General features: G+C 39.3%; 1 protein-coding gene across 2 annotated transcripts in view; it reads right to left on the reverse strand.

Moving 5' to 3' along the window:
* LOC143746298 (F-actin-capping protein subunit beta isoforms 1 and 2) overlaps window positions 1-1,911 on the reverse strand; it is a 21,937-nt gene extending 20,026 nt beyond the window's left edge. Inside the window, exon 1 of one of the 2 annotated variants that reach the window (XM_077238143.1) lies at window positions 1,693-1,911. In XM_077238143.1, the coding sequence (XP_077094258.1) occupies window positions 1,693-1,695 (3 nt within the window). In that variant the 5' untranslated portion in view covers window positions 1,696-1,911. The remainder of the gene's footprint in view (window positions 1-1,692) is intronic. The other variant, XM_077238142.1, reaches the window with a different exon arrangement.
* Window positions 1,912-2,500: the final 589 nt, after the last annotated feature.

Raw genomic sequence — 2,500 nt, forward strand, 5'->3', positions numbered from 1 at the left:
TTGCTATATGAAACTAACAGCTAGATCAACATTAAAATAACATACTGATGATCATATTCTAACATTTCAGCTATTGATTTGTTATATACATTTGCTCACCTGTCTAATAAAGTATGTGCAGGAGTGGTGTCGCTGTCCAATCGTGACTTGTGAAGCTCTGTCAAGTCCAAGTTAGTCGCGGACGCTAGCTCTCGGCATCTCAAAAACGGCACGCCGATATTGATCCTCATTTTAGTTCTCCTCTCCGAAAGTCTGCTTGCCATGGTCTATAAAGTTTGAACTAAACTAGAACAGCGTACCACTAAACGTTACACACTATGCAGTTGTCCACGTCTGTCGCCATGGTTGGTAACGTCATGGCTACGGCAGTATGAGCGGAAACCAAGGATAGCGCGGATATTGCGTCATTGACGCCTACATTTTTTTTCCGGGACGGACAATTATTTAAAGTTGGAATTTCTCTGAAATAAAAAATCTTTGGAGACTTTTGTGATATTATAAGTACACAACTGCAGGAAATATATCACACTGTGCAAGTGATTTTGGGATATTTTATTACAAAAATCTTACATATTGTACCTTTAACACGGACAATTTAACGACGGTAAATGTGACGCGTTCACACAGCGAGCCTTCGTGCTCAATTCAGATTCACAGCTCAGATCTGATTTTTCTATAGCCGTTCACATTGTGGTTTTAAATATGTCCGATATCAGACTAGATTCCAGTGCGAATAGATCCTGATCCTGAACTGACCCGCATTTAAAAAGAATGTAAACAAGTCAGTATTTTACTAACTAAAACACTCAAAAACTAAACTAAACCCCCAACAAAACCCATCAAACACTGAAGGCCCATCTGACAGATGAAACACGGGCACATAAAAACTAAAATATATATATACACCATCAAAAGCCTCAGAACAACCTAGAAAATAAACCCCAAAACCCCCACATTAAACCCAAACAAACACCAATTCAACAAATACTAGTCTACAGAACCCTAAATATTACACTCCAACATATGAAACCCTCAGAAATACAGCTTGAGGTCAAGAAAAACCAACATTACTCCAAACATTTAACCCATCAAACACTAAAAACCATCTGACAGGTGAAACACATGTACATAAATACTAAACAAATATTGACCCCCTCAAAACAACCCCAGAAAATAAACCCCAACATTACCTAGAACACTTTACCCAAAAACTCGCAAATAAAACCTATAAAACACCAATTCAACAAATACTGAACCCACAGAGACCAACCCTAAATATGAAACCCTCAGAAATACATTATCTCCACCAGACTTAAAATACCTCAAACACAACATTCTCCTCAAACATTACACACTAAACACATATTAAACTCTTTATATCAAACACTAAAGCCATCTGTCAGAAACTCAAACAGACACATAAACACTGACATAACTAATATAATAGTAAAGACCAGAAGACTCTAAAAACAAACCCCTGAGAACCCCGTCAGTGTTTGTTGTTGTTTTTCAGTGTTTTGAAGGATTCAGTGTGTTTTACATTAGAGTGTGTGTTTAATGTTCTAGTGTGTATTATGTTCTGGTGTGTGTGTGTGTGTGTGTGTGTGTTCGGCTCATATTCTGCGAGGCGCAGCGCGGCTCTTCCTAAAACGGGCATCGGCCCGATGAGGCGCGCCCCCGCGGGTCTCTCACCATGTCTGCGGGTCGCGGGCTCGGTTCTGCGGGGCTGAAGGCGGGCTCGGTTCGGTTCGCTGTGCGGGTCTGCTTCAGTGTGTCTGGATGCGGTTCTGCTTCGACTCTCTGACGGAACCCAGCCCTGTCAGCTCTTCACTTCCTCATCCGGGCTCCTGCGGGGGAGGCGCGCAATGCACATCCGGGTCATTCCGCTCCGAGACCGCGCTGGCCAATCACAGGCGCTCAAGTAAGGCATGGCCAAATATAGAAGAAAAGAGGCGTGGTGTAAACCGGGTGGGTGGGGCGCGGGCGGCAGGGGGCGTCAGAGAGCAGCGCTCATTATTACTCTAGTTGTTACAATACACAGATATAGATATAGATAGGTATAATCAGAATCACCATTTGGAATGCAAACCAAATTTTTCACATTTTAAAAATGACTTTAAATTATATGTAAATCTTTTGGAAAAAAACAAATAAGCGCTGAAAACATGTAAGCTTTGAAAGCACTGGATTTCATGTAATTTTTCGATTTTTTTATTTCTTTTTTGTTATTCATTTATTTTCTTTAATTTCCTGGCAGCTACTGTTAATGTGATCATGTGAATTTATAATAGCTTTTGTTCTCACGGCATTAAATTAAATAAATAAATAAAACATAGATAGATAGATAGATAGATAGATAGATAGATAGATAGATAGATAGATAGATAGATAGATAGATAGATAGATGTTAAAATAAAATCAATTGTGAGTCATAAATTAACTATACATTTTAACACATTCGCATATCATATTTCACTCTTGTGAACATTACATATTTTAT

The sequence above is a fragment of the Siphateles boraxobius genome, unplaced genomic scaffold, assembly GCF_051911475.1.
Source record: "Siphateles boraxobius isolate OS27281-9 unplaced genomic scaffold, OSU_SipBor_1 216, whole genome shotgun sequence".
In the NCBI taxonomy this organism is placed as follows: domain Eukaryota; kingdom Metazoa; phylum Chordata; class Actinopteri; order Cypriniformes; family Leuciscidae; genus Siphateles; species Siphateles boraxobius.